The sequence below is a fragment of the Lucilia cuprina genome, chromosome 4 (genome assembly GCF_022045245.1).
Source record: "Lucilia cuprina isolate Lc7/37 chromosome 4, ASM2204524v1, whole genome shotgun sequence".
In the NCBI taxonomy this organism is placed as follows: Eukaryota; Metazoa; Arthropoda; class Insecta; order Diptera; family Calliphoridae; genus Lucilia; species Lucilia cuprina.
In genome coordinates this window covers 75,368,345-75,387,818 of record NC_060952.1, presented here as the reverse complement: position 1 = coordinate 75,387,818, position 19,474 = coordinate 75,368,345, and the positions used below count along the sequence as shown (strand labels likewise).

At 30.4% G+C, this 19,474-nt stretch overlaps 2 protein-coding genes across 5 annotated transcripts in view; both read right to left on the bottom strand.

Moving 5' to 3' along the window:
• Positions 1-1,276: 1,276 nt before the first annotated feature.
• On the bottom strand, positions 1,277-5,882 carry LOC111682893 (dihydropyrimidinase-like). Of its 4 annotated transcripts, none has more exons than XR_006940501.1 (8): positions 5,673-5,874; positions 5,448-5,542; positions 3,142-3,332; positions 2,656-3,077; positions 2,347-2,585; positions 1,640-2,286; positions 1,372-1,562; positions 1,277-1,323 (listed from the first exon to the last, which is right to left on the bottom strand). XR_006940501.1 is itself a non-coding variant. In XM_023444885.2 (8 exons), exons 2-8 carry the CDS (start codon positions 5,718-5,720, stop codon positions 1,483-1,485), a joined length of 1,704 nt encoding a protein of 567 aa, XP_023300653.2. In that variant the 5' UTR covers positions 5,721-5,746; positions 5,824-5,882; the 3' UTR covers positions 1,340-1,482. The 4 variants fall into 4 exon arrangements, 3 of the variants coding, with proteins under 3 accessions (XP_023300653.2, XP_023300651.2, XP_023300654.2); XM_023444885.2 differs by lacking the exon at positions 1,277-1,323 and having other exon boundaries at positions 1,340-1,562; positions 5,691-5,746; positions 5,824-5,882; XM_023444883.2 differs by lacking the exon at positions 1,277-1,323 and having other exon boundaries at positions 1,340-1,562; positions 5,673-5,746; positions 5,824-5,870.
• Positions 5,883-15,025: 9,143 nt separating this feature from the next.
• The window catches only part of LOC111682894 (dihydropyrimidinase), a 33,851-nt gene continuing 29,402 nt past the window's right edge, over positions 15,026-19,474 (bottom strand). Inside the window, exons 2-9 of the mRNA XM_023444887.2 lie at positions 18,653-18,715; positions 18,482-18,576; positions 18,204-18,394; positions 17,864-18,138; positions 17,651-17,797; positions 17,354-17,577; positions 15,359-16,074; positions 15,026-15,296 (exon numbers count right to left, since the gene is read on the bottom strand). Of these exons, the coding sequence (XP_023300655.2) occupies positions 15,217-15,296; positions 15,359-16,074; positions 17,354-17,577; positions 17,651-17,797; positions 17,864-18,138; positions 18,204-18,394; positions 18,482-18,576; positions 18,653-18,700 (1,776 nt within the window). The 5' untranslated portion in view covers positions 18,701-18,715 and the 3' untranslated portion in view covers positions 15,026-15,216. The remainder of the gene's footprint in view (positions 15,297-15,358; positions 16,075-17,353; positions 17,578-17,650; positions 17,798-17,863; positions 18,139-18,203; positions 18,395-18,481; positions 18,577-18,652; positions 18,716-19,474) is intronic.

The following is a 19,474-nucleotide window of genomic DNA, read 5'->3' as shown; positions in this document are numbered from 1 at the left end:
CCCCCGGGGGGGGGGGGAAAGACTGACAGAACAACTTTGATCTAGACGATTACTTCGTCAACCTTTAAGGAGCCTTCCTCGTCGATCACTTTAAACCGATAACCCGATCCGTCGCCGAAATGAAAAAAGTAAAATGCTGTCCTATATCGATAATTCAAACGTCTGAGCACTACTGGAGCTTTGATTTATGACTTCGATTACTTCACGATATATAAGAATCTAAACTTTAAGAGGCCTTCCTCATCGGTCTTTATAAATCGCTAATCCGATCCACTACGGAAAGAGATACTCTATAGATGCACTACTGGAGCTACATTATAACGATATATTGAATGGTTTGCCTAACAGAACAACTTTGATTTAGACGAAAACTTCGGCTACCTTACGACATCCAAGAATCAAACTTTCAAGAGGCCTTCCTCATCGGCCTTTATAAGTTGCTAACTCGATCCACAATGGAAATAGTAAAATCCGGTCCTGTACCGTCCATTCGTTTGTATGAGTACTGCAGGTGCTACTGTTGCCACGATAAATAGAACAGACTATCTAAACAGAACAACTTTGATTTAGTAGACTGCATGAATAATATTTTCTCATCGGCCTCATCCGAATCGGATTGCGGAAGCATTTGACTGTACAATAAAAAAGACGGGTTAATTATATGAATTCAGTTCATTTTTATGGAGGTGATCTTAGATGAGTTACTGAACTCTAATCCCTTCTTAACCTTGCAGAATGGCTGTTCCGGAATATAGTTCGAAGTTAATAAAGAATTCGACAAGGACTACTAGCAACGAGAATTTGGTCATAGACGGTTGTTAAAACCTTACTGACTCCCTAACTCAGAATGTTCCCAAGCACAGGCAGAATCTCATAAGCAACCGACCAAACACCGATTTCGCCTAAACATCCGCTAATTAGGGTCATAGAAAATGAAAATTTCAATGTCAGAACTTTATTTAAAGAAAACTGGGCGAAGATTCCCAGAAAAAGTTAAAGCTTGATCCCACCATTCTTAAACAGATTCTGCTGTACCTATTACTTCTCCATTTTAGAGATCGAGAAAAGAATTAGGATTATAACACTTTTTATTCTTACACTAAGGCATTGATTTGTATGTTTTGTGATTTAGGGACTAAGTAGTCGATATATAATCTGTCGCTACAACTATAATATCAAAACCGCAAGGATTTAGCTGAGCGAAATAGAAATCTAATTCCAGGATTATACTATTTCAACCAAATTCTTCGACAAATTTGAAAAGTTTGATACATAGTAAGTAACAATTATATTCTCAAATAATAATTACGTAATAAAACTTAATAATGAAGTACAAATATTTAAAATTTAGAAATAATATTTATTTATCAGGTAATAGTGTGAGTAAAACAATTATGAACGTGAAAATGCCAAACAAAAAACTTTACAAATTCCATTAAAAATATGGAATAAAAATGGTGAGATTACGGATGAGAAGTAAGTCTACCATAAGCCAGATGATTTTCCACCGGGGGGATTTTGCACCTTAATCGAGGTGCGGGGACAATTTTTAGTTGGTTCTTCTGTAAAAGAAAATAAAAATTGAATCAGTAATTTATGAAAATAATTACAATTTATATGAGTAACCTACAACAACTACCTTGCTTTTTGCAAGAGCCTTTAATATGATCACAGCCATAAGCAGCAACGGAGGGAGTTTCACAAGCCAAAGATCTATAGATGGGAACTTGCTCTTTAATTTCCTGCTCCATACCAGCTAAATGGGCATTCTTTTGAAGAACCTTTTCTTTGGGTTCACCTACACCATCCATAACATCATAAATGTAAGGAGGACGTACGGGTGTCTCCAAGAAACGACCATAACCTTCAACAACACTAACTTTACCATCCTCAACGCAGACACGACCACGAACCATAACAATTTCAGGTACACCATGACATACCATACCCTCGAAGATGTTGAAATCACAATTGTGATGATGGGTATCCTTGGAAATTTTGCGAGTTGCATTAGGATTCCAAATGACAATATCGGCATCAGAGCCAACACCAATATAACCCTTTTGGGGGAAAATATTAAAGATCTTGGCAGCATTTGTACTGGTAACGGCAACAAAACGACAGGGATCTAAAATACCAGTGTGAACACCATTTTGCCAGATCACAGACATACGATCTTCAACACCGTTGACACCATTGGGAATATTGGCAAAGTTGTCCTTACCCAATTCTTTGTGTTCCTTATTGAAGGTGCAGTTGTCACTGCCGGTGGTTTGGAGATTGTCACTAAAGTAAGGAAAGGGTTAAATACCGGTTGCTTTTGTAGGAACTGTGCAGAAAACTTACTTGGCCAATAAACGCAGCATAAATTGTGGAGTTTCGGGATCAGATCTCAAGGGAGGACTCAAAATGTGAGCGGCAGCATGGTGGAAGCAAACATGTTGGCAATGTGTGCCATTGGTACCCAAAGCAGCAGCCAAGGTTTCACCATAAATACCACGATTGTTGTAACGTTGACGAGCTCTGGCAAGTTCAATACCAGCAGATTTGCTCATAACATGCACCACATACAGGGGACAATCGACCTATAGAATTAATCAAAATATGTTTATAATAGTTTCTCCTAAAGTTCTTCTAAGACTTTAACACACTCACCTGATGAGCTAAAATACAAACACGATGAACGGCCTCAGCTTCAACCTCTTCCATTCTGGACAATTCATGACCCTCGGGACCAGTGACACCAGCCTTCAAAAGTCTACCCACATTCTTAGCAATAATATCACCATTTTCAGCATGAACTTGAGCTACAGCCTTCAAGGCACGTATACGTTCCAAAGCATCCAACATATCCGAATCGTTCAACTGATAAAGACCCTTATAGGCCATGAACATTTTGAAAGAATTAACACCATATTCATCACACAATATTTTCATTTCTTCGGATACAGAATCAGACCACCAGGTGACGGCTACATGAAAACCAAAATCACAGCATACTTTGCCATCAGCCCAATTGCGCCATCTTTTGTAGGCGGTCAGCAAAGATTCACCCTTGTCGGGTACAACAAAATCGACTGTAGAGCAGATAAATCTATTAGGATATGTTTTAAGAGTAATATTATATATAGAAATACTTACTGACTGTGGTCGTACCACCAGATACGGCAGCTCTGGTACCATGATAGAAATCATCTACAGAGACAGCACCTTGGAAGGGGAATTGGAAGTGGGTGTGGGGATCAATACCACCGGGAATAACGTATTTACCAGCAGCATCAATAACACGAGCACCACCGGGCATATTAAATTCGGAGGCAGGACCAACATATCTGAAAAAGAAAAAACGAATTATTTTAATCAATTTTCAACGAATTTTGATTTTGTTTAAAAGAAATATTTATATATTGAATCCAAATCTGATAGACTAACTGAAATTAGTATAGGCAATAGACTTAACCAAAGTCTTACCAATACACTAGAATAGAATAGTTTATAGACTAGTTCAGAGTCTAGTCCAATAAATAAAGCCGAAAAGTATGTTAATACTTTAAACCCTAAAAATCTACTATTTTGGGTAAAACAAATACAATTTCGAAATATCAATTTTACATGTCTGGCCCATTATATCCGACAAAGATCTTTCTATAACTACCATCAAAAAAGGTGGGGTTTAACAGTCATAACTGTTATAGAAATGCGATTATAGCGATCAAATTCGTTATAAATAACAAATTTTATGATGATCGTTTTATAATTAACCCTTTCCCTCATGGTATCCTTGATTTCAATTTGATTGATATTATTTTTTAAGAATAATTATGCTTTTATCATTTAAAATTTAATTAGTGGTGGACCTATAGTGATAACAAAATTTTTCAAGTTTTGAAGATTAAAAATTAAAAATAATAATCAGATATTTTATATTTAAGAGAAAATAATTAAAACTAATGATTAAAGTTAGAGAAGTGGTAATTGATGGATAAGATAATAACATATTTATAACCCTACAAACAGCTGTTCTTATCACTTTTTTTATTTATAATGAAATGATTTTTAACGCCCATTTATTAAATCTTTAAGAAGCCTGTAGAATGAGTCACTGTGGCCGCTTTACTGTCTAGTCTGTCGTCAAGTATTATGACTGGTATGTAAATTGGTTCATTGAGCAGTCTTTAGACTAGTGTAAAGTAGTTCACTGATTAGTCTGTAGACAAGTCTATTGTCCAGTCTATTTATTAGTCTATAAACGAGCCTATTATTTAGACAATGAACTAGTCTATTTACCGCTCCATTGATTAGACTGTGGGCTGGTCCATTGATTAGGCTGTGGACTATTCTGTTGTCTAGTCTATTCATTAGTCTGTGCACTCTTCTATTAGCTAGACTATAAACTATGACTAGTCTATTGTCTAATGTCTAGTCTATGAACTAGTCTATTGTCTAGTCTTTTTACTAATATATTAACTGGTCTATTGATTGGTATAAAGGCAGGTCTAGTCTGTTGTCTAGTCTATTGGGCCAATAGTATTGGCCAGTGTATTAACTAGTTTAGTAACTGGTGTATGGACTAGTCCATTAACAAATCTAATATTTAGTCCATTGATAAGTCTATACTATTATAAGACCTATGAACAAGTCTTTTATCTAGTCTATTGTCTAGTTAATTGTCTAGTCCATTGACCAGTATATTGACTAGTGTATGGACTAGTCCATAAACAAGTCTAATATTTAGTCTAATCGACAAGTCTAAACAATTGTCCGGTCCATGAATATAGTCTATTGACTATTTTATTGACTAGTATATTGACTAGTCTGTTCTTTACTTCAAGTCTAGACTATTTTCCGATCTACGAAGAAGTCTGTTGTCTTATCTATGGACCAATCTATATAATAGTTTATTGAACAGTCCATATACTATTAGTTTCAATTTAATATGATGAATCGAACATTACTTCCGTGAGTTTCGGAAGATTGTACCATATTTGGACTTAGATTTTTTAGTTTGAAGGATGAGGTTTGGAGGATTTATATAAATCAAATCTGAAGAAGTACACCTAGGCATCTATCGGACCGGTTGTGAGCTCCTTAACCAATGATTCAGGTTAAAATCGAACCCACCGGTATATCCGACTAACCTACCGAAGGCCACGAAGATGAGATAGTAAAGAACAAAGTTTTAATTAAGGTCCTAACCTATTTTTCTAACAAATCTTTTCGAATGAGTCAGTCCAAGTATTTTTTCAAGCGGCACTCGCTTATTAAATATCCTATTTAAAGGATTTGAAATGGAAACAGTTAAATTTTTCTTTTCAAAATGTTTTTGTTTTTATTCAATATTTTCTTTAAAAATTATTTTCAAATAAACGTTATCAATAAATATTTGAAAGTAATGAATACATTTAAATGGAAACAGTGTAAAAAAAATGTTAATATTAAAAACTTACTTGATTATACCATCTTCGACATAAACATCGGCTTTAAAGGTTTGATCGTAGTTAACCACTTGACCATTTTTAATGTAAACACGATTTTGGGCGCTCTATACAGGAAAAAAGAATGAAAACTAAAATTTAATATATATTTTTAATTATTTTAAAAGATACATTTTAAAAATTATCACAGTTTAGTTACACTGAAAATGAATATTTCTTTTTCTAAATATTAATCACCTGTAAGTGTAGAGGTACCTTTTTTACGGGGGGATTGGCACTAGACATGTTTATATTTATTTATTTTATTTAAACTGTAAATTAAATAACAAAAAATATTTGTTGATTATAAAAATATTTTTAAATTTTTTTATTAAAATTTTATGTTTACAGAATATAAATTAGAAAAGCAAGTTGTTCTTTCGAGCCGGTTCTAATTGATACTAATCGTTTTCTAAACAAAATGCTGACTTTAAAGTAAAAAAAAAAACAGATTCAAAAATTCAAAATAAAAAAAAAATCATAAAACATTTGTTGCTAAAATTTTGATAAGACTGAAATATAAAAAAAAAGTAAATAAATATTTATTTATGTACAAATACATAAGTATTGATATGAAAATAAAAAATATATATATATTACATACTCTTGCATATAGTTTCAAGCAAAGTATCTACAACAAATTTGTTTAACTCTAGTTTTTGTTTGCCTAAAAAAATATCGCGTCTGTATTGGTTCATGTGTTGACTTTATCATCATGATTAGTCTAAAATACATTCCGAATCACTATGAGACCAACAAAACCAGAATAAATATAAGAATTTTTATATATAGAAATAAAATTCAAAATCGAAAATCATGAAACGTAGCTTTTTAATATCAAAAAAAGCAAACAAATTGTTAATCGTATTTTCTAGATTCTAAATACATTGAGAGAAACTTATTGATCAATGATTGTTAAGTTTTCTGAAGAAAATTACATTGTTATTGGATTTTATAAACTTTTTTAAAGAAAAATTAATAAATGTTTGATCAACATTTTTCAAAGGAACTTTTAAAAGTTTGATCGACATTTTTTAGAGTATTTTTTATCAATCTTTAATCAACTTTTCTCAAAGAAAACTGATAACTTTTTCTAATGAAAATTTGATCAACACTCGATCAACATTTCTTTTGAAAACTTGATCAACACTTGATCAACTTCTTTTTATTGAAAACTTGATCGAAAATTAATCCACTTTTCTATTGAAAAACTTGATCAATATTTCATCAGCTTTTCTAACAAAATCTTGAACAACAATTGAATTAAATTAATCTACATTTCAATTGAAAACTTGATCAACTTTTGTATTAAAAACTTGAATACATGATCAATATTTGATCAACTTTATTACTTTAAAATTGTTAAACAATTGATCTTTTTCTATTAAAGACTTGATCAGTTTTTCTATTAAAAACATGATCAACAATTAAGTAAATTTTTTAATTAAAATTTTATCAACAATTGATCAACTTTTCTACTGAAAAGTTGATAATTTTTTTCTCTTGAAAACATGATCCATATTCTATCAACTTTTCTTTTAAAAACTTAATCAATATTCGATCAACTTTTCTTTTAAAAACATGATCAACTTGATCAATATTTGATTAATTTTGTTATTTGAAATTTATTCAACAATTAGTCTTTTTCTATTAAAGACTTAATCAACAATTTATCAAATTTTCTACTGAAAACATGATCAACAATTTGACAAGAATCCATTTGTAACGTTCATCAAATTTTCTATTGAAAACTTCATCATTTGATCATTTCTTCTGTTAAAAACATGATCAATATTCTATCAACTTTTCTTTTAAAAACCTAATCAAAATTTGATAAACTTTTCTTTTAAAAACATGATCAACTTGATTAATATTTAATAAACTTTATTACTTTAAAATTGTTCAACAATTGATCTTATTCTTTTAACGAATTGATCATCAATTGATATATTTTTCAATTAAAAATATGATCAACAATTTGACAATAATCCATTTGAAACGTTCATCAACTTTTCTATTGAAAACTTCATCATTTGATCATTTTTTCTCTTAAAAACATGATCCATATTCTATCAATTTTTCTTTTAAAAATTTTTTCAATATCTGATCAACTTTTTTTTTAGAAACATGATCAATATTTGATTAATTTTGTTACTTGAAACTTGTTCAACAATTGATATATTTTTCTATTAAAGAATTGATCAACAATTGATCTAATTTTCTATTAAAAACATGATCAACAATTTAACAACAATCCATTTGAAACGTTTATCAACTTTTCTATTAAAAACTTCATCATGTGATCATTTTTTCTATTAAAACATGATCAATATTCTATCAACTTTTCTTTTAAAAACTTAATCAATATTTCATCAACTTATTTAAAAAACAAAAAAAACTTGATCAACTTATGATCAAATTTTCTATTAAGGACTTGATCAACAATTGATCCAATTTAAAAAAAAAAAAATTGAAAACTATCAAGAATTGATCAACTTTGCTATAAAGAATTTGATCAATATTTTATCAACTTTTTTATTGCAAAAACGATCAGCATTTAATAAACTTGATCAACATTCAATCTATTAAAAACTTGATCAACATTTGATCTTCTTTTCAACTGAAAACTTTATAAGCACTTGATCAACATTTGATCAACTTTATTGAAAATTTGATCAGCATATAATCAAATTTGCTATTGTATACTTGATCAACATTTGATCTACGTTTCAACTACAAACTTGATCATGATGATTAAGTTTTCATTAGAGTTTTCTTTTAAAGACTTGATCAAGAATTGATCAATTTTGCTGTTGAAAACTTGATCAACTTTTATGTTAAGAACTAGATCAATATATTATCAACTTTTCTATTCAATAACTTGAAAAAATTTGATCAAATTTTTAATTGACAACTACATCATTATAGAAAAAGTTTCTAAATGAAACTTAATTATATTTTGATCAAGTTCTTTAAAGATACTTTTTCCAATGTTAACTATTGTTTTTTTTTATTTTTGAAAGGCCGTACAAATTTTGATTAACTTTTGCATTGAAAATTTTTGAACTACTTTAGAAATCAAAGTTTCTATTGAAAACTTGATCAACTTTTGTGAAGAATCCCCTTCAAAGTTTGATTAACTTTTCTAAAGAAAACAAGGTCAAAGTTTGTTTAACTTTTTAAAGGAAAACTTGATCAAAGATCAAAGTTAATCAACGAAGCTGAAAAAAGCATGTTAAATTAACTTTCTGAAGAATATTTTATCAATTCTTAAAACACTTAGTTAGATTAACTTGGGATTAGAAAACTTAATCGTAGTTTTATTGTCATTTCTTAAGAAAATTATTAAAATTGAATATGTTTTTCAAGAAACATGATCAAACTTAGTAACAGTTTTATTAACTTTTCTAAAGAAAATATGATCAAAGTTTAGTCAAAATATTATAAATTATTTTTAAATAAACTTAACTAATCATTTTCAAAGAAATCCTGATCAAATAAATCATCATCATCTGTTTAAATGTATCAACGGACTATGTGACTAGAGAAAGGTTTATGACACAAGATTCCTGATATAGGCATACCGTATGGGTATAAGTTATATTTTAACTTGATTATTAAAAGAATTAATTCTTAATATTAAATAAATTTTTTTATTATTTGGATTAATATTTCCGATTTTTTACAATGTATCTTCGACTGATTGATAAGTAGTATATTTTTACAACCTTTTTGAAAACTTTCCACTATACAAACATTAAATATATATCACAATTTGTTATTGTATAAATTAAAAATAAACACAGATTCCAGTATTAACTGGCAGACAAATGAACATAAATTCGATTACGCTTAGTTATAGTACGCATAAGAATATATGCCCCCCCAAAAAAAAACACATATAATTAGTAAATTCATGATAAGATTTCGAAATTAAACAAAAAACGTCATCAAAAGGTCCGTAAAAAACGATAATAACAAATACTACCTATAAACTTGCTCGATTGACTGACTACTTGTCAACAGATTATTAAAAATTTTAATCAACTAATTGTATATAAAAATTCTATGTAGAGTCTATATTGTAGACAGATGATCGAACACTTGTGTGAAGTAGTCGAGTCTAAAAATATATGTCAACAAACTAATACATACACACGTACATATGTATATTAAAAACTAAACTTTTTATAAACTTGAATATTCTTATTATCTCAAATTCAAATAGTAAACGACAATCCCCTACTGCGCTGCCTATTCTATAAGTGTTTTAGAAGTCAAACACCTGAACATCGATGGTCCCATATTATGAGACCATCGATGTATATATGTATTTAGGAATATTTTTACCTTTTTTTGTTTATATTCTTATCTTTTACATAGTTCTTCAATTTATTACTTTAAAAGTGTGTTCATTTTGTTAAAATCAGCTGTTTCCAACATAGCTAAGCATCAAAACTATTTTTGTTTAAATCCTATGGAAAGTTTTGTAAATCGATAGCGAATATTAACTTTTAATCAATCATTTTCGGAATTGATTTATAACTACAAATATATACATACAGAGAAAAAGTAAATTGTTTTGATAATATATGAAATAATTACGAATCCAAAAAGAAACTTCTTTAAGAAACTTTATTTATTTTAAAACTTATAATATACATCTAATATACGTTATTTTGATTCCTTTTCTTATCGTAAAATGAAGGAAAACCTAATTTCTTTGAATTCAAAATTGCTTAAACTTTAGGTTATGTTAAAGAATGTAGAAGATTGAACATAGGTTAACCCTCGTATTTTTAAAATATTAATCGCTTATTTTAGGTCTTTTACGCACATTTTCCATACAAAGTTCCTACAATAAACCATCAATAACTTTTCGTATAAGTGAATCGATCACACTTTCTGATGACAACATATTTGTATAAAGAAAGATGACTTTATAACATCTCATTTACTTAAGAATGATTATTCTTTAAACTTTATCTAGAAAAGTATATCTTAGTTAATGGATTTTTATTTTCTTATATATACTCTTGGCCAGTGTTATTTTTTACCGTGTACTTTGTTTACATTTGGGAACAGCTGATATTTTAAATAAATGAGCGAAATGTATGTTAATCTTTAGAAATAAAACTAGTTCTCTTCGACGAAAACGTGCCTCTCTACAAAAAAGGGGTTGGGCAGGTGGGTGCTGGCGCGGCTAGTATTATTCCGTTTATAGAACATACTTTGCAGCATACCTAAATACGTAAATACTGTTGTTGTTATTATATATATGTATGTATGTATGTATGTATGTATGTATGTATGTATGTATGTATGTATGTACATAGTAAGCAGTGTTGATAACATAAAAAATATTAGAAGGGTTCACGTTTATTGTACTTTTTGATAATGCTCATCATATTATATACTCTTTAATAATCAAAACTCATTACTGCATAGAATAATTATTGCACTAGTCAATAGAGAATTTACTGGACTGGCCAATATACAGTTTCATAGAATATTTAATAGACTAGTCCAGAAACTAGTTAGATCAAGACCATAGAAATGTCAATAGTCTCTAGATAGTCTGAATAGTCCGCTAACTAATTCATAGACCGATTACATTATAGACTAATCTGTAGGCAAATCTGTAGACCTAGTGTAGGACTGGTCTACAGACTTGGTCTACAGATTTCGCCATAAAATAATCTATGGGTCAATAGACTGCTTCTAATAGATGGACCAGTATGTCAATATTTAAACTAAACCACAGTCTAGTTGAAATACTTGTCAATACTCTGCTCATTACACTAGATAATACACCAATAAATAGTCTACACATTAATCAATATATTAGTTAGTGAACTAGTCAATTTACTGCCCAATAAAATAGTTCATGGACTAGTCAATCGATCAGTCCATAGACAATATATAGACTGTTTCACAGACTTGTCAATAGACTAGAAAGTTAGACTATAAACTAGACTATAGACTAGACTATAGACTATACTATAGACTAGACTATAGACTAGACTATAGACTAGACTATAAACTAGACTATAGACTAGACTATAGACTAGACTATAGACTAGACTATAGACTAGACTATAGACTAGACTATAGACTAGACTATAGACTAGACTATAGACTAGACTATAGACTACACTATAGACTATACACTTGGCTATAAACTAGACCATAGACTATGCTATAGAATATAATATAGACTAGACTATTGACTAGACTAAAAATTGGCCTATAGACTTTAGATTAGACTATAGACTAGGCTTTAGTCTAGAGTATAGACTAGACTATAGACTAGACTATAGACTAGACTATAGACTAGACTATAGACTAGACTATAGACTAGACTATAGACTAGACTATAGACTAGACTATAGACTAGACTATAGACTATACAGTAGACTATAAACTATACAGTAATCTATTTTATATCCAACAGACTGGTCTATTGACTGCTAGACTTGACTATAGACTAGACTATAGACTAGACTATAGACTAGACTATAGACTAGACTATAGACTAGACTATAGACTACACTATAGACTACACTATAAACTATAGACTACACTATAGACTATACAGTAATCTATTTTATATCCAACAGACTGGTCTATTGACTGCTAGGTGGTTTAAAAAAAGTACTAAATTGTCGTGGGTGTACTGCGGTATTTTTCAATATTAACAAATTAATAAAATACTGTATTATCCATGCCCCATGTGATGTATTGTTTATAAATATTTTTGAGATCGTCGATATAAAAACTTCATTATAAATGTGTAAAAACCATTCCTTTTATCACGTTTTTAAAAAATTAAAAAAAAACAAATATTTTTTTAATAAAATTAAAATTTTTTAAAATATTTAGTTAAACATTATAATGTTTTTAAATCAAAATTCCACAAAATATTATTTTGTATTGAAAAGAGAACACGTACCTTAAATATTGAAAATCACTGCACACTGTAACGTACAATATTATAAAATGCTAGAATTCAAAATAAATATAAACTGCTGAACTCAACTAAATTAAACAAATATAAAATACATACATACCTGCATATAAAGTATTTTAAAAAGAAAAAATTCCAAAAAAAACTATAAATTATCTCAAACTCACAAACACATACAAGTACTATAATGTGAGCCATTGTATAAAGTTAAACGATATATTAGATATTAATCTCTTAACACTGCCAGATGTACTAGGCAATAGTGTTTCTCCCACCCATTTGTCAATTTTATAACTAAATTTTGATAACAAAATTGTCAGGCCAAATTAAGACGTCTGTCTATAAGGATAAGTGTATCCTTCTTTCAACTGTGCAATAATTTGGAAATACTTACAAGTTTAATTTCTGGCAAATTTAACAGAAAACATGTGGCAACTTTATAGATCTTTGTATCTTGTCACTCAGTGGAAGTGCATTCATTCAATCATAAGTTGGATTTAAAACCGCAACGTTTTAAATTTCATACATTTTGTATTAAAGTGACGGAGCAATTTTAATACAAACCATTTGATTAAGCCTTCATTGTAGACAAGTTATATTTACGTAATAGAATAAAATATTACACCGTTTCCAATGTATGGATATACATTTCAAAACATTTATTAATGCTTTCAAAAATCATCACTATAGTCTAGACTATATACTAGACTGTATACTAGACTATAGATTAGACTATAGACCAGACTATAGACTAGACTATAGACCAAACTATAGACTAGACTATAGATTAGACTATAGACCAGAATATAGACTACAGACTAGACTATAGCCTAGACTATAGACTAGACTATAGACTAGACTATAGACTAGACTATAGACTAGACTGTAGGCTAGACGATAGACTAGACTATAGACTAGACTATAGACTAGACTATAGACTAGACTATAGACTAGACTATAGACTAGACTATAGACTACACTATAGACTAGACTATAGGCTAGACTATAGACTAGACTATAGACTAGACTATAGATTAGACAATAGACTAGACTTTAGACTAGACTATAGACTAGACTATAGACTAGACTATAGACTAGACTATAGACTAGACTATAGTCTAGACTATAGACTAGACTATGGACTAGACTATAGACTAGACTGTAGACTAGACTGTAGACTAGACTATATACTAGACTATAGACTTGACTATAGACTATAATATAGACTAGACTATAGACTAGACTGTATACTAGACTGTATACTAAACTGTAGGCTAGACTATAGATTAGGCTATGGACCAGACTATAGACTAGACTATAGATTAGACTATGGACGAGACTATAGACTAGATTTTTAGATTAGATTATAGACTAGATTATAGACTAGACTATAGACTAGACTATAGACTAGACTATAGACTAGACTAGACTAGACTATAGACTAGACTATAGACTATACTATAAACTAGACTATAGACTAGTTTATCGACTTAACTATAGACTAGACTATTAACTAGGGTATTGACTAGACTATAAACTATATTTTGATATACTTGGATTTGGAATCGGATCGTGCCGAAGCGTAAATCTAATTGTTATTCTAACGATCATCTAAGTCTGACAAAACTTTTGTCTAAATGAGTCCAAAAAACAAAACACTTTCATTTGCATTTATTTACGATCTCTTCAAATCGTTTCGTTTATTTAATAATTTGAATACATACAAATTTCATTATTATAATAAATATGTACGATTACGAATATAAAAATTTAGTAGAAATAGCATTAAATATAAGTATGTATGTAAATGGGATTTTTAGGGGTGTATAGAGGAAGGTGTATATTTGATTAATACATTTCAATAAAACGTTAACCGAACGATAACTGAGCAATTTTTCGAAAATATATTCGAATAAATTTTAAGCTAAAAAAAAATTGTAATAAATTAGGCACAATTATTAAAATCAGCTGGTGTTTTGAGTTTTGAGGCAGCTGATTTGAACTTTTCTTTTTAATAAATTTACTTTGTTATCGTTTCAGAGAGCTGCCATACGGTTGAATTGTTTAATACATACAACACTGCAACTCAAACTTTGGTATTGAGTGTTAAAAGAACTTGTTTAATGCACTTGGAAATTAATGTTTGGTGATTAAATAAAATAAATAATATATAAATAAAATATAAATAAAATAATAATAATAGAAGATAATAAGCAATTTTAAATAAATTTAAGCTAAATATTTTTTATTAAATGTTGTTAAATAAATAAATAAATTTAAACATACATTCATTGCATTTGGTTTAATTTATAGATTATGTTAAATTTATTTGATTTTTTTCTTTTCAATTTATTGTTTGTTATTTCTCGGGGCAATATACGAGTATAAATTTGTTTTGAACTAAACTTTCAGAGTTGTTTTTTTAGAAAATTTTCAGTTATTTCATTTGGTTTGTAGCTTAATTAAGTTTATTAATAAATAATTATTTGTTATTGTGTTTTCTTGTCTACTTTTGTTCTTGTTGTTATTAGTGGAAAATAACTAAAATAAAAAATATCTTAAATAAAAAATTCTTGTTTTTTTCTGTAAATTAATTTAAATGTTATCTTTTGATTTTTGTTAATTAAGTAAGTTATAGTTGCTGTTGTTGCTGCAGATTTTGGTTGTCCTTAATAAAAAGACTTTTTCCTAAGATTTAATTTGATGTTTTGTGCGAAAAGCGTCTTTTGTTTATCTTCTCCCTTTTAGACTTAGGCCGTCATATAAGTAAGTCATTTACCAGAATCCCGATGATTTGCCACCTGGAGGATTTCTAACCTTAATGCAAGAGCGATTGCCAGATGTATCAAGTTCCTCTGTAAGAGTTATGAAAACATTATATTCTGTAAATAATAAACATTACTTTTCAAATACCTACCACTTATGGAAAACGTTGATTCTTGCATATTACGCGAACCACTAACATGTCCCCGTCCTGAAGGTGTACTACCTATGGAACCGGTATGTGGTCCACCAGCACCCAATACCACCTCTTGATATGGTATCTCAATTTCCAACGCAGTCATATTCATTTTCTTCATACTACCATTCAAATTCTCATGTTCCTCATGTTCGGCTCCATTATTTTGCTCCTCATTTACGGTCTTCTTACCCTCCAATATATCATAGACATACGGTGAACGTACGGGTGTATTTAAGAAACGTCCAAAACCTTCGGCTACACGTACATTACCATCCTCCACACAAATACGACCACGTACCAACACCATTTCGGGTACACCGTGACAAACCATACCCTCGAATATATTAAAATCGCACTTATGATAATGAGTATCTTTGGAAATGGTACGTGTTGCCTGTGGATTCCAGATGACGACATCAGCATCGGAACCAACAGCAATGCGACCTTTTTGTGGATATAAATTAAAGATTTTAGCCGCATTAGTACTGGTAACCGCCACAAAACGACAGGGATCGAGTAGGCCGGCATGTACACCCTTCTCCCAGACCACCGACATGCGGTCTTCAACACCGTTGACACCATTGGGAATTTTGGAGAAATCATTTTTACCCTTTGCCTTGTCAGCGCAGCTAAAGGTGCAATTATCACTGCCAGTGACTTGAAGATCATCGCTAAAGTTATAAGTTAAAGTGTTAATTATTTAAATAAATGATTTAATTGTTTAATAAACTTAAAATTAAATATTTAACACAAAAACTAGGATAATAGTGTGACTACTTTGGAAATATATTAAAATAAGTTCCACAGCGATCAAAAATCTATACATCTGTGGAATAAATGTTTTATAGAAGCTTATATAAAGTCCGTACTTATGGCTCTAATAGAAAGAATGTGGAAAGACCAATGTAGTATCCTACTGCCTGAAATATCTGGTAATCGTGTTTGATATTTGAATCTACATCTAGAGACCAGCCGTCCTAGCATTACAGACAATCTTATCCTTGAATGTTGATGACCATATATTCTATTCTACTGCCTGAAATATCTGGAAAACGTGGTTGATATTTGAATCTACAGCTAAAGATCTGCTACTCTACCATGATAGACAATATGGTCCTTGGATGTTGAACAACTCTAAAAGAGAATGGGGCTTTATTGGATTACGGCTCATCAACTGACATTCGTAAGTCATTGCCAATAGCAGTAGAGACTTCACGAATCTACACAGATTAAGAGTATGTGGAACTAGCCTTTGGATCATAGATTCTATGGCTTTGGCTCTTAAAAAATTTAAAGGAAATATTATATACAGGAAGATCGTTTACATAGAGGACACTGCTATAAAATCTAGGGTCTGTTATTATCGATTTTTGGGCTCGATAATAAACTAAATTCTTTTTACCTTAATCCACAAGACCTCAAGAATGGAAACTTGGTACTTACGAACCTTTATAAGGATTTAAAGATAAATAAAATCTAGGGTCTGTTATGATCTATTTGTGGGCTCGATAATAAACTAAATTCTTTTTACCTTAATCCACAACACCTCAAGAATGGAAACTTGGTATTTACGAACCTTTATAAAGATTTAAAGATATCAATCCTAATTGAATTATTTCATTTGTAGAGTGTCAATGATTATGTGGAACTATTCTTTGGGTCAAAGGTTCTATGGATTTGGCCCAAAAAACATTTAAAGAATGTATTATATACAGGAAGATCGTTTCTATAGAGGACACTGATATGTTATGATCTATTTGTGGGCTCTATTATAAACTAAATTCTATTTATCTTAATCCTCAAGACTTCAAGAATGGGAACTTGGTCTTTTCGAAACTTTCTAAAGTGATTTAATGACATCAATCCTAATCTCTTAACCCAGCGCCATTTTTTTCCAAAGCAGTCACCAATTTGCTCACCTTATTTTACACAAATTAAAAGAATACTTACTACGCCAATGATTTCATTAAAGATCTAGGAGTTTCGGGTGATTCACGTATTGGAGGACTAGTGATATAATAAATACGATCTTGCTTAGGAACGCCATGCATGCAACGTCCCAAAGAGCTGGCTAAAGTCTCGCCAAAGACACAATAACCACTGCGCCGGGCACGACCCAAAACTTCCGCCGATGATTTCGAAGTAATGCGTGTTACATAAAGTGGAGCTTTCATCTAAATCAAAATGAAAAATTAATATTTGAATATGAATGAATTATAATTCGAAAGATTTTAGTTAAAAAATTACCTGATGAGCTAAAATACAGGCACGATTAACAGCCTCAGCTTCCACTTCTTCCTGACGCGACAATTCATGACCCTCTGGGCCAGTTATACCGGCCGCCAAAAGTTTCTTAACATTTTTAGCAATAATATCACCATTTTCAGCATGGACCTATTAAGCGAATCAAAATATTAACAATTATATAGACAAAAACGCAATTTTTTTAAAAAAACCTACCTGGGCCAAAGCACCCAATGCCCTAATACGTTCTAAGGCATCCAACATTTCCGAATCATTAAGCTGACAAATACCCTTATAAGCCATAAACATTTTAAATGAATTGATGCCCAATTCTTCGCACATTATTTTCATTTCATCGGAGACAGACTTGGACCACCATGTCAAGCCAATATGAAAACCAAAATCACAACACACTTTGGGATCAGCCATTGAACGATATCTATCGTAAGCTTCAACCAAAGATTCACCCTTTTCGGGTAAAACGAAGTCGACTTTAATAAGAAAAAAATCATTATTATAAATTGATTATAGCATTTAAAACTCTAAAACTACTTACTAATCGTAGTGGTGCCTCCGGCAATGGCGGCCTTGGTACCACTATAAAAATCATCTACCGTTACGAAGCCATCGAATTTCGTTTGAAAATGTGTATGGGGATCAACACCACCGGGCAAAATCAATTTACCACTGGCATCTACCACACGCACGCCACCGGGTATATTGATTTCCGAGGCAGGACCAACAAATCTAGAATAAAATAGGGGATAATTATAATTTTTTTACTTTACTAAGTAGAAAAGCCGATCAACTAATCAAAAAAACAAAAAAACTTACTTAATTATGCCATCCTCAATGTAAACGTCTGCTGGGAAGGATTTATCGTGATTAACAATTTGGCCATTTTTAATATAAACGCGATTTTGAGCACTCTGCAAATTTTAAAAATTTCGAATAATATTTTAGTTGTAAAATAAAATTACATATAATTTACGTAATACGATTTACCTGTAAATGAATGGGAACTTTTTTCACTGGTTTTGGACTGGCAGACATGTTTTATAATTTGAACTGTAAAGAAACCAAAAAATATAATAAATTAGTAAATGATTTAGTGGATATAGTAAAATATATTGATTTGCCAACTTTAATTGGGCATTAAGTTCTAACAGCTCTACAAACATAGGTTCAGCTTTATTTATGAATATTTTACAAAAATCAATTGTATTCTCTCTAGATATTTATATTTTACCAGAGATCTAATTAGCATAAAAGATTAAAATGAATTTAATATTTTCTTAAATACTGCAAAAAGTTGAGACTACTCTGTTCATGCGTGTAAAGAGTTCTCCTCAAAGGACTAGAACTGGTTCTAAACTAATCTAGATACATGAAAAAAACTCCACTCAACATTTTAATTAATTAAGTAATGACCACGTAATCAATCAATGCATTACATCGGAGTAATTCCAAACCTACTCCCTTGTTTAAATTATGGGATTAGATGATCCGTAACATGAACCCATGCAATGTAGGCTACGGACTATGTCTTCACAAAATTAACATGATCCATTTCTGAATTACATGGAACTACTAAACGGACCATGTACTCCATTAATGTTTACAGGGAAGAGTTTCAGGGTAACTGAAATCGACCATGTCCAATAATTTTTGCAGGGATAAGAACTGTAAACTATAAGTTAGTTAGTGAGTTAGTTAGTAAATTAGTTAGTTAGATAGTTAGTTAGTTAGTTAGTTAGTTAGTTAGTTAGTTAGTTAGTTAGTTAGTTAGTTAGTTAGTTAGTTAGTTAGTTAGTTAGTTAGTTAGTT